This window comes from Scaptodrosophila lebanonensis, unplaced genomic scaffold, assembly GCF_003285725.1.
Source record: "Scaptodrosophila lebanonensis strain 11010-0011.00,11010-0021.00 unplaced genomic scaffold, SlebRS2 tig00000118-arrow-arrow-pilon, whole genome shotgun sequence".
Classification (NCBI taxonomy): domain Eukaryota; kingdom Metazoa; phylum Arthropoda; class Insecta; order Diptera; family Drosophilidae; genus Scaptodrosophila; species Scaptodrosophila lebanonensis.
In genome coordinates, this window is record NW_022060578.1 from 2,262,409 (window position 1) to 2,280,594 (window position 18,186).

At 41.7% G+C, this 18,186-nt stretch overlaps 1 protein-coding gene across 1 annotated transcript; it reads right to left on the reverse strand.

Annotated features, from left to right (window-relative positions):
* Positions 1-6,430: 6,430 nt before the first annotated feature.
* On the reverse strand, positions 6,431-17,654 carry LOC115628617. Its single transcript, XM_030524801.1, has 6 exons — positions 17,308-17,654; positions 16,881-17,065; positions 16,333-16,815; positions 9,063-16,273; positions 8,236-8,336; positions 6,431-8,169 (listed from the first exon to the last, which is right to left on the reverse strand). Exons 1-6 carry the CDS (start codon positions 17,510-17,512, stop codon positions 7,736-7,738), a joined length of 8,619 nt encoding a protein of 2,872 aa, XP_030380661.1. The 5' UTR covers positions 17,513-17,654; the 3' UTR covers positions 6,431-7,735.
* Positions 17,655-18,186: the final 532 nt, after the last annotated feature.

Sequence of the window (18,186 nt, forward strand, 5' to 3'; positions counted from 1 at the left end):
TTATTCTTTAACGGTTCGACTTTGGCAAACATGCGAGCTCGGCTATTTCATACACAGACCACAGTATATGCGAAACCTTTCGCATCTTCCCATCACCCGAATGATGAAAGTTCCACGTTCTTCTCTCCTCTTTTTCGGGAAGCTTACACCAATTAAAGTTTCAACAGCTGCCGGCTACAGCATTTACTTAATTTAAATTTTAAATTGATTTTACGAAATTGTTGCTACTGGTTTTTTTGTATATACTATTAAATTAATCGGCACGCATCAAATATTAATCATCCAAAGCTGGGGGTGAAAGCATTAGCCCATGCCCCATGTTGCAATCGTGAGGCAGCTAATATTTGCTTCGCCAGTCGGCGGCTTCTTCAATGCCGAGGGCCCTCACCAAATGGGGGAATGAGACGATTTGCTCAGAAGAAATTTATACATTTTATTTATTCTGCTTTTTTACAAAAGCGTCCAAATTGGCTATGCGATGCTATTAATTATTTAATATGTCCCTGGCCTAAAGAAAGACCTACATTTTCGGGGCTAAGCAATTCAAATTGAAAAGATAATTATTCTTAAATAAGACTGGAAACTGCTGGGGAAGCAAGTGTGTTATAAGCTCTGCCACTAATTCCAATACCAACTAATTTTTGTCTTTATTTAAAACTATGTTAGCTTATTCGTTTTGAAAAGATAATTATCTCTATATATATAAAACAGTTTGTCCTGACTGACTGACTGACTGACTGACTGACTGACTGACTGATTGGCAATCAACGCACAGCCCAAACGGTAAGAGCTAGGAAGCTGAAATTTGGACACAAGATCCCTCTTATAGTGAAAGTGAGCACTAAGAAGGGGTTTCGGAAAATTCGAGCTCCAAAGGGGGGAAAACGAGCTCCAACGTTTGTATGAAAAATCTACAATTTTTATCCGATCAACTTCAAACTTAGTTTGTATATTCTCAAAAAGAATACAAAAAAAACTGTATACTTGGATTTTCAATATTTTTCCTGCGGCCTGAATAATAATGATTTTCCGGTGGAAAATTCGGTAAACGAAAAGCTATGTGCAATCAACGCACAGCCCAAACGGTAAGAGCTAAGAGGCTGAAAATTGGACACATGTTGTCTTCAGTGGTGTAGGTGAGCACTAAGAAGCGGTTTTGGAAAATTCGAACGCCAAAGGGGGGAAAACGGGCTCCAACGTTTGTATGAAAAATCTACAATTTTCATCCAATTAACTTCAAACTTAGTTTGTATACTCTCAAAAAGAATACAAGAAAAACTGTATACTTGGTTTTTCACCATTTTTCCTGGGGCATGAAAAAAGGGGGGTTTTCCGTGGAAAAATTGAAACACAATCAACACCCCACAGCCCAAACGGTAAAAGCTAGGAAACTGAAATTTGGGCTCAAGTATCCTATCATAGTGTAGATGCGCACTAAGAAGGGATTTTGGAAAATTCGAGCTCCAAAGGGGGGAAAAGTAGCTCCAAAGTTTGTTTGAAAATTCTGCATTTTTGAATCGATCAACTTTAAATTTAGGTTTTATAATCTATAAAAGAATACAAACAAAACTGCATACTCGGTTTTTCAAAATTTCTGTTGGAGCTTGAATTATTGGGGTTTTAATATTTATTCATTTTTTCAAATGAAAAGTTTGTGTTATAAATTTTGTCAGATCGATTTCAAATTTGGGTAATATAATCTACGTAACTAAAATTACAACTTTGCATTTAACGATTTTTAAAATATGCATTTTACAAATGCAGGTAGAACAAACAATACAAAATATCAAACAGTTGGGGACAACTAAGTATACATACACACACACACACATACATACATACAAGCAGCTGTTCGTGTAGTTGCGTGCAAACGGTTGAAGTAGCCAAAGCAAAATGTGAGACACTAATGTGTGAATGTTCATTTGTACACATGTATGTACATACATACATACATATGTATGTACAAAAGTACATTCGTCTTGCACTGACAGGGCAAGAAATGTTAATTAATTAAAAATTATTAACATTATAACATAAACATTTTTATGCTATTTTTTCTTTGTTTAGTACATTTGGCATAAGGAGTTTTTAGGACAACGGACTACAAGGGCGTACGCATGTTGGGCAGGGGGGACATTTCTCCCCTTAGAAAGAATTTCGCATTATGAATTACGCCAGCACCATATGTATTACATACGTACATACGTCTGTATGTATAGCATGTACATATGTATGTATGTACATCAATAAGTATGTATGTACGTTCATGCATTCCTATATACATATATAGGTTTGTATGTACAAGTATGCAGTGGGCTATCGAACACTGTTGTTTAATTGTAAAAAATAGTTTTCTATGGTTTCAAATCAAAATTTTTAAAACAACAACAACAACTTCAAGTTATTGGCTCGCAAATCTTCTTTCGTTTTGATCATTTACGCCTGTTCATTACATACGCAAAATGCCAAAAGTTTACAGTTACCGTACACATACAAATAAATTTGTATGTATGTATGTGTACAGTGTACAATCGAATACAGTATTATAATCAATAACTCTCAAACGATGTTTTTCGATGTATTTGTATTCGACATGTATTACGATATATCAACACAAGTATCGATATTTTCGATATATCGCATTTAATTTTATTATTGGGGTTTTAATATTTATTCACTTTTTCAAATGAATAGTTTGTGTTATAAATTTTGTCCGATCGATTTCAAATTTGGGTAATGTAATCAACATAACTATATCAACAAATTGGCATTCAACGATTAAAATATAGCAATATGTTTTTTACTTGCCATATATCAAATATCAAATAGTTGGGAACAGTTCGTGTCTATGTGTGCCCATGCATACATACATATGTACAAGCATATGTATCTATGCCTGTATATGTATGAAGCATGTAAATACAAAACAACAACAACAACTTCAAGTTGTTGGCTCGCTCATCTTCTTTCGTTTTGACCATTTAATGTTAATTGCAAAGGCAAAACGCCAAAAGTTTACAGTTACCGTCGCTAAGCAACGACTGCGTATGCGATAGTAAAGCAGAAACCGAATAACGGAGCTACGCATATTCTGCTTCGCATTGCGGGCAGATGTATGTATGTATATGATTTGTTCTTATCGATCTCAATAAATAATTAGATTTTATTAATTAAATATTCTGCTTATTGCATTCAAACTTCGATATTTTGATGGTATCGGTGGCTTCAACTATCGAAAGTTTTTCTCTAGCAAATTGAGATGAGAATTGTCAGTGCTTTTTGATCGTGGCTCATCGCTGCACGGCATTGACACGAGTGCCGTGTTTCATATTCCGAGTTTGTGCGTGACCGTATTGACTCAAATGTGAATTTAAAATTAGGATATACCCTTATAATTATTCCCCTTTTTTGCACATAGTCTATCTTAAAACGATGCGTTATCTCTATATATAAAACAGTTTGTCCTGACTAATTGGTGATCAACGCACAGCCCAAACGGTAAAAGATGAAATTTGGACTCAAGTATCCTTTCATAGTATCCATCATAGTGTAGGAGCACACTAAGAAAGGCTTTTGGAAAATTCTAACTCCAAAGGGGGGAGGTTTAAAAAAATATTAGTTATAGTGGTCATGTTCGTTTAAAGAAATAGTTTGGCAAGAACAAAAATGTAACGGACTACTGAACAATTTTTTGTCAAGAACAGAAAATGTTCATTTAAATACCTTAAATGCCTTCCTACTGGTAACTTATAAGGTGAAAACATATGGGTAGGTTATGCACACACAAAATAAATACAATTGGAAACATTATATTGAGCCGGGTTAAGACGGGCAATACCTGCTAGTTCCTAAATAAGACTGGAAACTGCTGTGGAAGCGAGTGTGTTATAAGCTCTGCCACTAATTCCAATACCAACTAATTTTTGTCGTTATTTAAAACTCTGTTTTATCAATTCATCAAAATTGAGTCAATTTCAGCTGCTCTATCTACTTCCTTTCCAAGGGTACTTCTAAATCTTATTCATTACACATTTTAATGAGCTTTTAGAAGAAGTTCCATCGATTGCCTACTAAACTATTTTGTTTGTAACGGAATCATTCTTTTAAATAACTTATAAAAGAAATGTAGTTCAAAGTAATTAGAAAAGAGGAAATTCACACACATTACGATTACATTTAGCGTCCACCTATTACCCTACTGAACTATTTTTTCTACCTTTAAAAAAATTAACGAATTAATTAACTTTTTGTTGCCTTTCGTGTGGATTTATTCTGAAACAATCGCGCGATAAGTTTGACCCTTAATAAGCTCTGGTTTCACGCTGTTTTCCCCTTTAAAAGAGTTTACAGTTAATCTGAAAAAGCAATCAATTTGTCCATATACGTCAAAATATATGCATATGTACATACTCGTATGTGAGAAGAATCGAGTGACTCGGACGCGTTCTGTCATAGCCAGTTGCTAATAATTTAGAGCATGTCTCTGCCCGTTTCGTGTGACGCGAAAGTCGAGACGCTTCTTTTGGGCAAAAATGATTTATGACCGTAAAAAATAGAAGCGAATTAGAAATGGTATTATTAATTTTTCCCGCATGGACAACAATCGCCGTATCTTTTTATCTCATTCCGCCGAACAAACAAACAAACAAATATAAAACCTTGCGGCATTCACATAGCTGCCTCATTCTTAATACATAGTTTAACGTCTCTTAAGAAAGTAAATTCGTAACAAGTAAGTATCTAATTGAAGTACAACTTATTCTTGAAATGGAATTTTTGTTATTTATTTAAAATGTTTTTTGTTTTCTTTTCTTGATTAGTGGTTTCGTGCCGGCGATTTTATGTGCAATTTTTGGAATTTCAAGCTGCCATTTGTCTATCAGTATATTTTTATATACCCTGTACCCGTAGGGTGAAAAAGGTATATTAGGTTCGTCCGTCCGTTTGGATGAACGCAAGGATCTCAGAAATTATAAAAGCTGAAATAACCAAAGTTGGTATCCAGATTCTCCTAGGTCCGAGAAAGGACAAGTTTATTTTATTTTTTGGAATCAGTTTCCCTTACACAGAATTTCGATTTCGTCGGTCTTGTTCAACTATACAAGTAACAATCTGTCTTGCTTTTTCCTAATTGTAATTTATGTTTGCTTTTATATTTTCACTTCATTTAAGCAGATTAATAATGTTTCCGCTTTAATTTGATTGTGACTTCAGGCATAGCTGGTCGGAGGAAGCGAAAGTCGATCAGCGAGGATTCGTTATTGGATGTTAATGTAGTTTTGATAGTTTTTCTTTTCACCTGACAGGTTATTTCTTTATATTTTTCTATTCCTTAAAAGCCTTGCAAAACAAACTAGAACTGATTTGGACTTGCTTGGCCAATACTGATTCGTTTCCTTCTTCGTGTAAAATATTAAGGCTGAACACCTAGTTTAGTTGTATTTGTATTTGGCTATAAGTTTAATTTAAGTTATAAAAATTACAATATAATTAAAGAAATCATGTAAAATATCGCCCTCATCTGTGATTCTCCTGGAAAGGATTTGAGTGAAGCACCTCGGGCTGTCCCATAGCTGATTTAGGAGTAAATTAAAAGAAGCATCCTCATTCTCCAATTTGGACTAACACCAATACCTAATTTAATCATATTAGTTATTATAAATAATTTCGACCGCATTTCAAATATCACCCTTCTCTGCGATTCGCTCTGTCTGTCTTTTATGAATGAATGTCTTAAATATGGCACAATAATGAAATTTGGCTTGTTTTCGTTGAATTAGTGTTAAAATTGTGACCTATTTTTATTTTTCGCCAAATTTGTGTTCACATTAGCTCAGGAGATATTCAATTCTGACTTTAACGGACAAATGTGTTGACTTATGAACATGTCAGTGACATGTTTAGAACATAAATTCTGGGATAATAGAATAACTTTCTATGATCCAGCAAACTCTGTTTTCACTTATAGATTTACTTTGATAAAACGCTCTTATATCATCACTAGATAAAAATGATTAAGCTATTTATAAGATCGTCGAGTTTTTTGTCATACTAAGGTGCTGGTTTGGCTAAGTTTTGTAGCCAAAGGTTTCTTTTGTTATCTTATAGATTCACGTTCAGAAAAGTTATAATATAATCACTAGAGTAAAAATTGATTAAACTATTAAGATGATCTTTGTATTTTAAAATCCTGGTAAAAGTTGTTACACTCCACAATAATTATAAATATAAAAAGACAATCTCGTTTATTTTTCAACTAATATTAAATAGTTTTATTTGTTTCTTTCTGTATACGTCGTTTTATCATTAGTAGTTAGTTTATTTTAATTTATATTTTTATATATAATATGCACTATAGTTTATGTTTTAGACTGTACTTTTAGTTTACATGGTTTCCCCCTAATTTTTTTTATAGGTTTATAAATATGTGTTTGATCTTTTTGTTTCTTCTATTTTATTGGTATGTATCGCATTTCTCATCAAAAATTAAACACACAATGTTCGCTGCTTTATAGAACTAACAGAGACTTTGACAATACAATTGTAACTGAATAACTGTAACAAGTCGAATCTATGGAATAGCCCCTGTACCCATTTGGTTAATTTTTTGAATTGTCGAAATGTAACTTAAGGTATAGGTAGATTTAGATAAATTAATTGTTTGTTAAGTCCTTTCTCAGAACGTTTGTTCTATTGGGGGTTGTGTGATTTTTAAAAAGGTTATTTTAACTTTTGAGAACTTCATTATCTCTGTATAGTTCATGAGACAAATTTGGTTTGCTTTTTAAATCTCAAGAAATTGTATTTGTTTTATGGGAGTAATTATTTGTTTTTATCTTAAGATATACATTTAATTTTCTTTGACTCTATGAACAAACACTCTTATCTTAAGATAGCCTGAAAGCTGTTTATGTGTTATTTTGTATACCAAGTAGTATTCAAGATATACAATTGTTGAATGAAATGACAAATGGATATTTCCATATCTATCGATTTGTCTCGTGATGCTGACCAGGGATTAATCTAGCTTTCTAAAATCATTCCATATATGGGTACAGGGTATACAAATAAATTCAACAACACCATCTTAAATGAACTCAATAATTGCACAAACATTAAGAAAACTTCAAGTCGTGTACAGGCCGAGAAAACCGGAATTTGCGTTTAGCTATGGTCAGACAGACAAAATCCTAGCAGGCCTTAAACAGCAAATCAAATAGAGATTTTCCCATTTTCAATCTGCTTTTGATTGAAATACAAATATTTCAAGCATAATTAAAAGGTTTGACAAACTTGTGTGCAAATTGTTTGCCCGCCTGCGCACAAATTTTAACTAATTTCACAGTTTGTACAAACTTTGTCATTCTAATCATTGTTCGTTTTGTCGTCTGTCATCCTTCAGTTAATCAATTTGCTGTACATACATGCTTACATAGTTAAGATATTTAGTGTAATAAATAAGTTTAATTTAGCATGAATTTAGTTGCAATAAATTTAGAATAAACTAACAAAATAAATCTTAAATTTGTTACATTTCTATATGCATATGCATTGCGTTATGGTGTGTGTGTGTGTTGTGTGGGTTTGCGAAATTTCCAATAAGTGGCCTAAAGTTTGGATGTCGCTCCCCCAAATACTGTATAGTAGTACAGTTAGCTAGGACATTACATACCCTATACATACATACATTTATATCAACTACATATATACAAATTTAGGCTGCCAGCGGCGTTTGTTATGTGTCATAATCGTCCTGCTGGGAGCTAAAGTAGCTCACCAGTCCGCTAAATTCACCGATGCCGGCACCAACGCCGGTGCTGTTTGCTACGCCAGCACCAACTGCCCCTCCACTACCATGGGCCGAGCTTGAATCCTCCTCAGCTGCTGGAACCGGCGAGCCCGAGGCTTCAGCGACCACGGCCAGCGGTGATTTGGCGCTGGTATAACCCTCAAGGGTGGTCAGTTTCTTACTGGTAATCACCGAAGATTTGTGCGAGGCATCCATGGCGGGTGTCGGGGCTGGTGATTTGCCACGCGTCAGGGCTGAGACCGAATGATTAGTGGGCGTGGCTGGTGGCGCACTGACAATTACCGAACTAGGTGCTCCAAGGGCGGGCGGTGTGCCTAGTGGAGGCGGTGGTGGATAATACCCAAAGGGTGGATAACCGCCTAAAATACACAAAAATTGTGATATTAAAATAGATTATTTACTTTTATGTGCAATTTCAAACTTACGTGTGCCTGCAGCAAAATCCACAACACCGGGTCGCATATTTGTAGCCCCTGGCGGTGCCGCTCGTGGCGGATAGTTAGGATTACCATAAACGGGCGGACCTCTGCAAATGGGAACAGAAGAAAGCGTAAAGAAATTATATTTCAAGGAACTTTAATCGACCCTAATTAAAACTAACTTGTGCTTTTACTAGAGATCGGGGAATAGAGGATAGTTCCAAAAATATCTAACCTAATAAAAGCAGGTGGAAAAGCTAAAGCCGGGTACTCCGACTTCGAAATAAAAAATAAAAATATTGAAAATAATTGAACCAAAGCAGCAGAGCTTCGGCAAATATTACATTTATATTCCTAACAACTGACCTATCACGATAAAACTTGATATACAAACACATTAACATCATTAACCAGAGGTGATTTCCAAATTAGAAAGAACTGTTCCTAGATTTAGGGAAGTTATAGGGAATCAATAGTACTTGTACTATACATATACATAAGGTATCTGCATGCAAAATTTTGTGTCTCTACCTTTAAAAGTCTCTGAGATCTAGGTGTTCATACGGACGGACAGACAGACATGGCTAAATCGACTCGTTTTGTCAAAACCTTAACACAACTAATTCTGTTTTTACACGGTTGTGATTTAAGACGGTTTGAAAATTAAAAATTTTATATACGATGTACAGTGTTAAAATATAACTAGGTGTATGCCCTTGGCCTGAAATAATTGATTGAAAGCTTTTAAGGGCAGCTTGATTAATAAAGTTTGGCGTAAAAATGGCAAAGTGGTGGAGGTGAAAAAGTAATTCTAGTCTCTTATGCTCACTTACCTGTAGGGGTTTATATGTGGTGAGGCATGCCGTGCCGGTGGCGGACCAGCGCCATAAACGCCAGTGTTTGCAGTTGTGGGTCCAGCACCAGCATGGTGCTCCGGACCGTGCATGTAGGGTGGTCGTGTATTGGGCGGCGTGGCTGATGTTTGGGGTTGTGGAGCGCCACGCAATGGCGGCGGCGGCCCGTATGTAGGTCGCAGAGCGCTGTGCGGGGGCGGCTGTAGGCCGGGCGGCATTTGTGGCCGCAGCAGATGACGGGGCACAGAAGAAGGTGAACGTGTGCCGCTGGAGTTGGGGGGCAGTGGTTGTCCGTAAAAGCGCGCATGTAGTTCAGCGCTGGCCGGATACATGCTGGCAGGCGGACCGCGGACATGCGGCGGTAGATGCGGCATGCGTGTGATGACGGATGCCTGAGCGGCGGCAGTGGCGGCCGCATTTTCATGTGGCTTGAAGAGCTGCGACTGTGCGGTGGTCGTAATGCTCACTTGGGTCGGGGCGGTTGACGAGGAAGCTTTGGAGTGGGCAGGTTTCTCGATCGGAGACGCTGTAGTTGTTGTGGCGGCGGTAACGGCTGCGGCGGTTTGTTGCTTTTGCAGCTGATCTCGCAATGGGGTTACCTTTTTTCGCCGACCGCGTGGCTTTGCCTCACCCGCTGGATCGCTAGTTGGTGCGCCAGCCGCTGCTGCGGCGGCTGTGGGCGGACGCATGGAAACAGCTGCATTCATTAAATGGGCAGGGGGCATGCTCATGCTGAGCGGTACACGTTGCATGGCGGATAGTTGGTGTTGTGAAGACGGCACAGTTGGTGATGCGTAACTAGGTCGATTAAGTGGCTGTCCGAAGGGGGTGGACAATGCACTCTGAAGCAACTGCATGGCTGGGGGAGCGGCAGTTAAATCGCGTTGCAGCATTGGATGCATGGGATGTGGGTGTGGCGATTGGTGATGTTGTTGTTGCTGCAGTGATGGTTGCAATGGAAATTGATGCCGCAGTAGTGGTGGTTGTAAGGTTGGCATGGGAAGGCGCTTGCGTAGAGGCTCCTGCAAGCCTGAGGCAGAGACCGCTGGGACTTGGGGTTTGGGCGCTTCTTCAGGCTTGGGGACTTTTGATTTGGAGGGTGTTGTGCGCAGCACTTCGTCAGGTGCGGGAAGTTCGCGTGCTGCCGCCGCACTGAACTGCTCCTCATCGTCAACCATGCGCGCTATGGCATCTTCCATGTCCATTGCGCCCAGATCATCGGGCAGATCGGCATCGTCGAACTCAGATTCGTCCACATCATCGATGTTATCGTCCAGATCACCAATGGTCTCGCCTTTGCGCTGCAAATAGTCAATGTCGAGCACCTTGGCCTGACGAATGACGGAAAGGGGAACTGTAGAGAGCGAATCGCTTGTCTTCCCAGGTGTGCGTTTCTCCGTCGTGTTGCTACTGGCGCCCGTTGTATCCTTGATAGGCGTTAAACGCGGGGTGGCGGCCAATTTCGCACCCTCGGCATTTTTTTCGGCCAACATTCGTTTAATCTCTTCCTGTTTTTGTATAAACTTTTGACGTTCTTCGGGAGGGGTGTCGGGACGTTTGACGCCCGGTTTTATGCCGCCATCGGAGCTGTCGTCGTCAAAGTCCTCAATATAGGCATAGCGTCGACCACGTGTGCGCCGGGTGCTGTCGTCAGATCCGGCTCCACCTCCACCATCGCTTTCATCGTCGGATGAGGGTCGCTTCTTTTTCTTAGTCGCTGCCGGAGCTTTGGACTTTCCTTTTCCTTTGCCCGCTGTTGATGCTTTTAGTGGCTGCGTACGTGGCTGTTTGCCAGAACCTTTACCCGAACCCTTTCCAGAACCGCCTTCAGCGTCCTCGTCATCCTCATCGTCTTCTGGCTCTGACTCGCTGATGTCATCATCGGAATACTCCAGACGCTTTGGCTTCTTGGTTTGCGGCTTTTTAAGCTTTGGCGACTTGCGCGCTATGCCGATGCTTGATGGTTTTTTAGCAGACTTTTTGCGCTTGGATGGCTGCCAAGCACCGTCGTCGCTCTCGCTGGTGGTATCATCACACAGATCAGCACTGTCCATATTCTCTGACAACTCGGACCCATTGTCGTCTTCATCCGTCTCGGTTTCGGTTTCCGTATAGTCTGAGTCCTCCTTGCGCTTTTTTTTGCTTTTTGGTCGCTGTTCCTGTTCGCTTTCATCACTCTCATCCACAACAAATTTGCGATCCTTGCGGCGTTCGCGTGCCGCTCGTCTTGCTGCCTTTCGTTGCTTTTTGCCGCGTCCGCCACTATCGCGTCCACGCCGTCTGTATAATTCCAGACTCGAGTCCGAGTCATCGGATGCGGAAATGGATGTATCCTCATCGTCTGAGAAACTTGATGTTTTAAAGTCTTCATCGGAGCCGTGATCCTCTTCGGAACTCACATCTAGAGTGGTGAGTTTGCGTGACTTTTTCTTTGTCGGTGGTGGTTTGGGCTTCGACTTGACGGCTCTAAGCTGCTGGTTATCAACTTCATTATCCTCGCTTTCAGTGTCCTCTTCATCAGCTAGAGCAGCGGCTGCTAAAGCAGTGTTACGAGGTGCTGTTTGTGTAGGAGCCTTAGTGACATCATCATCTTTGTCGTCCGTCTCAATTTTTTTTAGACGCGCCTTCTCTTCCTTGTCAGCTTCAATAATTGTGCTAATATCCTTGCCACGTCCCAAATTACCAGCGCCTGCCACCTCATCCATCTCCTTCTTCAGCGCCGAGTTGATTAGATCGTCATATTCATTCAAACGATAGCTAACATTAATCTGGCGACGCTTGCGCAGCTTATATATGGGTTCATTATCAGAGTCTGAATAGCTGGAGCTGCTTGAGCGACTCCCGGAACCACTGCCCGATTGGCTTTCACTGCCTGAGTCACTACCACTGCCCGATTCATCATCATCGTTACGTCTGCGACGGCGCGTACCACGCTTTGCAGCGCGACGATTGCTGCGCCCATCGCCACGGCGGCGTTTCGACTTCTCCGCTTGCTTGGCTCGCTTGGAGGCCTTGCTGATGGTATCATCATTATCCTCGCTACCGTCGCGACTGCGTCCGCCTTTGTTCTTGGTATGCATTGAACGCTCACTATCGCCGCTGTCACTATCACCATCTCGTCGCTTTGTTTTACGCGCCGCTTTCTCACGTAATTCCTCCTCTGCCCGTCGCTGCTGCTCCAACAGATACGCCTCTTCGGCCAGACGCTTCTCCGTTTGCTTGCGCACGACTAGCTCGTCAAATTCTTGTAGTTGACGCTCTAAAGCGCTTATGAGCTGCTCTTGCTGGCAAGGCGGACAATGCCAGTCGCCCTCTGGTATGTAAAAAAGTACCGGAGACAGACAGGAGCAGTGATAGCCCTTGTCGCAAGTATCACACAGCAGTATCCACTCGGGATGGTCGGATTTGCCGCATTTCTGGCACGCCTCGTCCGCATCGTATGGCTCAGCCTCGTCACCTTCTTCCTCGGCGTTCTCCTTGCGCACAGTGCGTGCCCGTTTCATTGGCACCACCTGTGACTCATCCTCCAGTTCGGATTCGGGTGAGAATTCGTGATCAGATTTGAACAAAGGTGAGCCCACATCGGTTTCATAGTGGGGCGGGGAACCAGCTTCTGATTCAGTATCAGCTTGTTCTTCGGAATCAGATGACCAGCCATCTTTACCTGGACATTTCTTTTTGGTTTTCTTCTTTGTTTCTTCGGCTTCGCTTGCTGACTCCGAGGACTCGCCGGAAGGTTCGAGTACCGTGGGATCAGCCTCTTTTTCGGCCTTCTTTTTCTTCTTCAGCTCTTGCTTCATGGTACGCAACGCCACTTCCTCCAGTTTTCGACGTTCTGCTTCCTCCTTAATCTTTTGCTGCGCTATGCGACGCGATTGGCGCACAGGCGTCTCCGCATCGGTTGAATCTATGATATTGGTGGTGTCTACCTCACGCTTTTTACGCGGCCCGCGTCCACGCCCCACTCCGGATGATGCTTTGGGCGTGGCAGGAGTTTCTTTGCTCTTTTGCTCTACGTTTTCAACCTTGGGAACCACACTTTTTGGTTCCTCTTTCACTTCAGCCGGTTTCTCCGGCTTGACTGTCTCCGTCTCCGTCTTAGGCTCTTTGGCCTTATCAGCAGGGGACTTTGTTTTGGCAGATGGTTTTGTTATCTTTTCATCCTCTTTAGGCTCTTTTTTGACTTCGGGACTGGTCTTCTCACTGGGTGCTTTGTTGCCGCCTCTTGTGCGCTTTGGCTGTGGCAGCTCAGAGTAGACTACGGCAGCACCACCTCGTCTTCCGGAACGCCGATTTGTCGCAGACGATGCCTCTAATGGGGGTGTTGGTTCTTTAACAGGGGCTGGAGGAGAACAATCTTTTTTTGCGGGTGGCGTTGTGGTAGTCTTTTTCGCTGGTGGAGGTGTTGATTCTTTAACTGTGGCTGGGGCCGAAGTCGCTTTTTTCGCGGGCGGCGTTGTGGTTGCCTTTTTCGCTGGTGGAGGTGTTGCTGCTTTTTTTGACGGTGGTGGTGGAGGCGTGGTTTCCTTTTTGGCAGTTGTAATCGTTTGTGCCTTTTTCGCAGGTGGCGGTGTGGCTGCTTTCTCTGATGTTACAGGTATTGAGGCATTTTTCGGCTGTGCAGGTGGGTCTACTTTTGCTGCCACCTTCGTTGTTTCCTTAGGCGATGGCACAGGCCCCACCCGTTGCTGTGTTGCTTCCTTTACTACCGTCGTCTCCTTTACTGACGATGTAGGAGCTGTCTCCTCTACTATTTGTTCCTGGCTATTTCGCTTTAGTTTTTCACTAATTACTGGAGTTTCGGTAATGGAGGCCCGCCGTGGACTTTGCGCTGCTTCCTCACTACTGCGCCGCTTGCGTTGACGCTCTGGGGTTTGTCGATCTTCCAGCACAGATGGTACGACTGTATTGATGGGCTGAACTGTCTCGCTGATCGTACGCTTTCTGGGTATGGTTTCCTCATCGCTCTCCTCCTGACGTATTTGGGTGAGTAGATTCTTCTTTAACGGCTTTGTAATAGGCGACTTTTTTGGCGGTGTAAATTTTGAGGAGGACGCTTCTTTGGGCTCTACTGCAGGTGTGCTCTCTTTGGATTCTTGTTCCGTAGTCGGCTTCTCCGGCGTTTTCATTAACTTCTTTTCAATGATCTCAGCCAAGGTAGGTTTTGATGACTTTGCCGTTCCAACCGGTTTCTCAACACAAGTCAAATGTCGCTTGGGTGCTATGATTTTGCGTCGACTGCGAGCATCTTCTTCGCCACTCGAAGAAGTTGTCTCCTCGATTTGGGTTTTCTGCGCTTCGACTTTGCGCCGTACATCAACATTCGTGTTCTTGGGTCGCATTTTGATGCGTTTGCCACCCACATCCAAATCATCATCGTTTTTATCATCATCCAGATCTTGTAGCTCATTTTGCTCAGTATGTGTCTCGATCTCGCTCTCGGATGTTGAGTGGCGCGGATGTTGAGAAGGTGCCGCGAAATCTGTTAGTCTGCGTTTGCGATTTATCGGTAGCGTGGGTGCAGTAAGTGTTGAAGCTTGCTTTTTTAGCTCGTCGCTGACATCTGCAGGTTTCTGCTGGGTCTCGGCAATAGACTCTAAGGCTGAAGATTCCTTTGCCTCTGCCTGCTTGTCGCATTTGTTAATTAATGAATGTTCTGTGGGCACAGATATAGGAGATTCATCTGACTTGACTTCACTCTCTGATTCAGTGACTACTTTTTCTAATTCTTGGTCTTTATTTGAAAGTTTAGGTGCATCCTCCTCAGACTTGAGGTCTTTGGAACTGCATATATTTTCTTCTGGTTTTATAGCTTTACTCTCATCGTGATTGTGCCGTGGTGCAATTTCGGTTTTCTTTTCAACAGCATCATTTGCCTTGCTATTTGTGCATTCTTCACTAGCGTTACTTTCTTCAATTTTTTTTTCAACCTTAGTATGTTTTGTAATTTCTTCTTTAGGCTCCTTTTGTTCCAGCATCTTTTCAGGCGTATTAACGCTAACTATCTCTGTTGAATTCTTCGTCTCAACAAAATCTTTTCTGATGCTAGGTAAAACTTCAGCAACATCTTTCTTGTCTACTTTATTTTTTGCATTTGTCTGTACTTTTTCTTCTATTGCTTGATCATTCGAGATTACAGTTTCCTTTGATTTTTTACTTTCCTTTTCGTTTTCATTTGTGTTTAAAGTTTCGCTTTGAGGCAGCTCTAAATTCAGTTCGGCGTTGTCCTTATTATCATCGTGATGTATTTTTTTCATTTCTGTGGATAACTCCTTCCCGTTACTTTGCTTTTCTTCTGCCTTTTGTTCATCAACAGCAGATCTCTCAGCTTCCTCACTAGATATCTCTTCGGGTTTTTTGCTTTCGCCATTCGTCTTCTCTGACGCTATTTTGTCTGCATTAACTTTTTCTTCTGCCTCTTTTAGACCTTCAGTCGATGTTGCTGCCGTTGGCTCGCTTATACTATCGAATATACTTCGTTTTGTTTCCTGCTTTGGGTTCTGTTTAATGGGGCTCAATTGTAGACAACCAGGCTCGCCGAAGAAGAATGTTGCTTTGGGCTCTGATTGCACTTCAGTGGCTTCACTAGTCACTTCAGTTTTGCCATTGCCCACCAGGCATTCAGCACCACAGCCCGTTCCAATTACAAACAGCAATGGTTCTTCGATCGCTTCTCCGACCGGATCTTCAGTTTCGTTCGTAGTAAGCGCTGCGAAGAAGCTCGATTCATAGTCCTCGGGAGCCGCATTGCAGTCACGTCCAGCTCCATTTCCGCGAACCACCAACGTGGGCTCTTCAATGGCTTCACCCACTTCATCATCATCGTCTTCGTCGCCTTCATCTTCAATGTCATTGTCTTCATTTTCATCATTCTCAGCGGCTGCGCTATCAATGTCCTCTTCCTCCTCGCCATCGACATCTTCATCATCGTCCTCTTCGTCATTAACGTCTTCATCCAGCTCCGATTCATCACTTTCCTCTCCCGACTCCTGCTCGTTTTCGTCCTCTGATTTTGTGCTCTCATAGCGACTCGGCTTTTTGATTCGTTTCGTGTCCAGCAGCGTAGGGCGTTGCTTCTTTTGCTGATCTTCGTGCGATGTTGGACTGCTGTCCACATCGTCGTGGGAACGCTTCTTTTGAGCTGCCGGTGCTGGCGAGCCACTTAACTTGGCGTGTGTTATAAGTAGGGGCTGGAAATAAAATCATTAGTTTTATTGTTGTCGAATGATGGGTTACACCATAAACGTACCTTGACCTTTTTGATTTTATCTTCCACAGTTTCAGATTCTTCCGTAATTCGGGGACTGTCTGAATTAGGCGTGCGCAGCTTAATTTTTAAATTGGGCACCTTTGCCGTTGTCTCATCCTCTAGCGAGTCGTCTTCCTTCTCTTCTGGTGGCGGCGGCTTCTGCACGGGAACATGACAACTATTGCTACTACTTGTGTCCTCATCTGCTTCCCCAATATCTTTGGAGGGCAGCACAACTTCATTGCCGCGCAAGCGCGCGATGAGGTTTACAAATTCATCCCGATTGGTGGCCACCACCTGCCATATTTCTTCATCCAGGTGCTCCTGATAGATACGCAAATTGCAATCATCGTCCTGAGTTAGCCAATACGAGTGGCCCAGGCGATCTCTTCCAATTGGCTGTGCCCGCAGTGCATCAGCATTGAGCGTCAGTATGTGGGCTCTAAACTTAGCATTGCGCTCAAATTGACTCTCGAGTAGTTCCTAAAATGATTAGGCAATAAAATATAGGTTATGCCGTGTTATCAATAAACTTTATCACCACTTACGCGAAATATGCGTAGCTTGACCTTCAGGCTAGAGTTTTTATAGCCAAAGCGCTCAATTTCCCAAGCATCCTGCACCGAATAGCTGAAGCAGAACTTGCTTAGCGCTGATTCCCAGCTCTTCTCGTGCACCGTTTTGCGTGTTTTGCGCAAAAGCTTGATATGAAGATCGCGTAGTTGATCGGCCACTAGAGGTATACGTTAAATGATGAAACTTTAAACTTTATTGAACAATAAGCCCTACATTTCTGTGAAGGGTATAAATGTGAGGCAAATGCATCGACGAGTCAAAATGCTCTCTCTTACAAATACGAACACACACGTGTAAATGTCGCTCTCACGCTGCCAAACAAAAATACAAACACAACTCGCTCTCGCTATTCGCCTCTCTCGCTATTGCTGATTTACACGCACACACACACATACGCACCTTCATCATTGTTTGTCAACCACTCCTGCAAATGCTTAAAACTCGGCAATGTAATGCCCAAATCTTTAGCAAATTTTTGCAAAAACGCACAAATCACTGCAAAATCGGGATCATTTGCACAGGAACGCAATGTGGAGCTTAGCGCATCGTCGTCTTTACACTCGTCTGAGGCTGCCGCTGCAGCCGTAGCTGAAGACGCCGCCATTTTCTCATGCGTCTTTCACAAATTTATATGTGTATATTTTGCCACTGAATACAACGCGATTAAATCGTGTAAAACGCACGGCATTTGAGCGAATTTCACGCGCATATATTGCACAAAACTATATTGCATATTTTAAACACATCTTCACGCGTTAAATGATAGTTTCACATGGAACAAAACTCATTTAAAACAAAAATGAAAAGAATTAAACTAGAGGTAGGGATGCGAGTAAGACATCGATGCACCAGAAATATCGATTTTTGGTGTCCGATTTATCGGTATATTCTAAAAATAATATTCGATATACATATGTATGTATTTGTGAATACATTTACAGTTTTGTTAGTCAATAGTTTATTATTGGATAAAAAACCCAAGAGCTCCATTATAAATAAATACATTTATATATGTATGTACATGAATTATTCAATCATATTAAGGAGCCTCTCGGTATAATTTATCCGCCAATTCCAGTACCGCCATTCCCTAGATTAGTAATATTTGTGTGAAAAACACCATTAAATATTCGTAAATATTTGTAAATGTTTATACATTCTTGAAACCACTAATTTCTAGATGCTGACGAAAAATTCAAACCTGCTATACAAAATACCTTAAAAATACTAGATTTTCGATACCGCGAGCGAGTGGGTGCAGGCATCGTTTCTCTGTAC